Genomic DNA, 1806 nt, shown 5'->3' with positions numbered 1-1806 from the left:
GGGGGGGGGGGGCATTGACTCACAATTTTATTGCTTTTTCAAAGTGGAATATACGTTCAAACACAATTCAACTTTGACATACTTTAATTTTATCTTTAATTTTAAAAACTCAATTTTTTCAAAATCTCAGCAACATTTATGTCCAAACGCCAACATATACTTTTGGTTACTACTTCGTAAATCTTTATTTGTCTATTATTAATTTTACATAATTTTTTTAAAAATAAATAAAATAATAATTTTATTATATTACTCTTTAAATATAATAAATATAATGTCTTAAAAAATATAATAAAAATATAAATATTAATTAATAATAAAAATAAATTAAATATAAATTATCTCTTAATTTTATAAATTGAACAAAAATATTGTTGAACATTTATTTTTAGCATACTAAAAAGGTAAAGATGGAGGGAGGGAGTATTTGTTATCATCATGATAGCCAAAAATAGTGCCAATTCTGCAGATATTCAGAATACAGTTTCTTTCCTTCTGTTCAAATGACTCAAAAAAATCAAGAAATCTTGAATCTATAACAAACTGTGATGCATTTCATATAGTAATTGGTACAAACAAAATCATTTCTTACTCTTTTTATGTTTCCCATTACGAAACAGAGACCCTAATCCAAATAGATTTTGTGATGCAACATTAAGAACTGGACTAATTCGAATACCATTACCATAATTAGTCCCTGCTGCTCCATAATTCTTCCTTAATGGTGGCTTTTGAGATGATGGAAATGTGTAAAAACTTGCTGGTGTTGATGAATTCTTGATCTGCTTTAATTGCAGAGTCCCCTGTTTCTTGGAATTTGGTACTGAACCAGTTGAATTGCTTCGGGATAATAAAGGTAATGACCAAAATGAACTGCTTTTCTTGTGTGTATTAACACAATGAACACTACTGCTTCTTTTAATACCCCAAAAAGAATGATTCTTTTGTTGTTCTGATTTGATTTCTTTTTTTGGGTTTTGATCATTTTGAGGAAGGGGTGGAAGAGAATTGGCTAAAGATTGAGTCTTTTTTGATAAAGGGGTCTGTTTTGAAGAATTGACAAATTTATCTTGAAGTTGAATTGGGCGTATTAATCCATCTGAAAAGAGTTCATCTGCTGAAGAAGTTTCTGTATTGCTGATGCAGAAATCGAATTCAGAACTAGAAGGAACAGGTTCTTGGACTTGTGGGTTGTGAAGAATATTAACATTTGTAGCAGAAAGATTGTGGGAAAAAGAGATTCTTGGACTTGTGGCTAAGCTTGGAGCCTCAGATATCATATCAATGGCCATTAATTTTGTTTTTTGTTTTCTTGGTTCAATTATTGAAAGGAAAGAAGGGGAAAAAGAAGAAAGATTAATGTGGAAAGAGGACAAATATTCAAATGTGATGTGGGAATACTGACATACTTCTGAGGGAAAAAGGAAATTTTCAGAGGATGGTTCCCAGAGTCAAAAGGAGAGAGAGGGGGAGGCTAAATAGGTGGTTTGAATTTTGGGGCACTTGTAGTTTGACAAGGCTGATTGGCTTTTGTATCCAAAAGAAATACTACTATCTACTTAAAAAAGTATTTGTTATACCACCCAAGAATGATGTGCAATGAATAAATTATTTCTCATTTAATTAGAAACCTCAATTTTGAGTTTTGACTATTTAAATTTCTTTAATAGAAAGTGATTTTTTCCAAATAGACTCTATGTAGGCTGAATTTAAACTAATCGAAATTTTATACCAATACACAATATCGAATAGAACCCCAAACCAGAAAAAAGAGATGGTTCAAAAGAAATAGTACCATGTACTTTA

At 30.4% G+C, this 1806-nt stretch overlaps 1 protein-coding gene across 1 annotated transcript; it reads right to left on the bottom strand.

Moving 5' to 3' along the window:
* Positions 1 to 426: 426 nt before the first annotated feature.
* Positions 427 to 1561, bottom strand: LOC129895287 (uncharacterized). Its single transcript, XM_055970979.1, has one exon. The coding sequence runs from the start codon at positions 1290 to 1292 to the stop codon at positions 582 to 584; it is 711 nt and encodes a 236-aa protein (XP_055826954.1). The 5' UTR covers positions 1293 to 1561; the 3' UTR covers positions 427 to 581.
* Positions 1562 to 1806: the final 245 nt, after the last annotated feature.

Source organism: Solanum dulcamara, chromosome 7 (assembly GCF_947179165.1).
Source record: "Solanum dulcamara chromosome 7, daSolDulc1.2, whole genome shotgun sequence".
Classification (NCBI taxonomy): Eukaryota; Viridiplantae; Streptophyta; class Magnoliopsida; order Solanales; family Solanaceae; genus Solanum; species Solanum dulcamara.
Note: the sequence above shows the minus strand (reverse complement) of the source record. Positions and strands in the feature narration are given on the sequence as shown.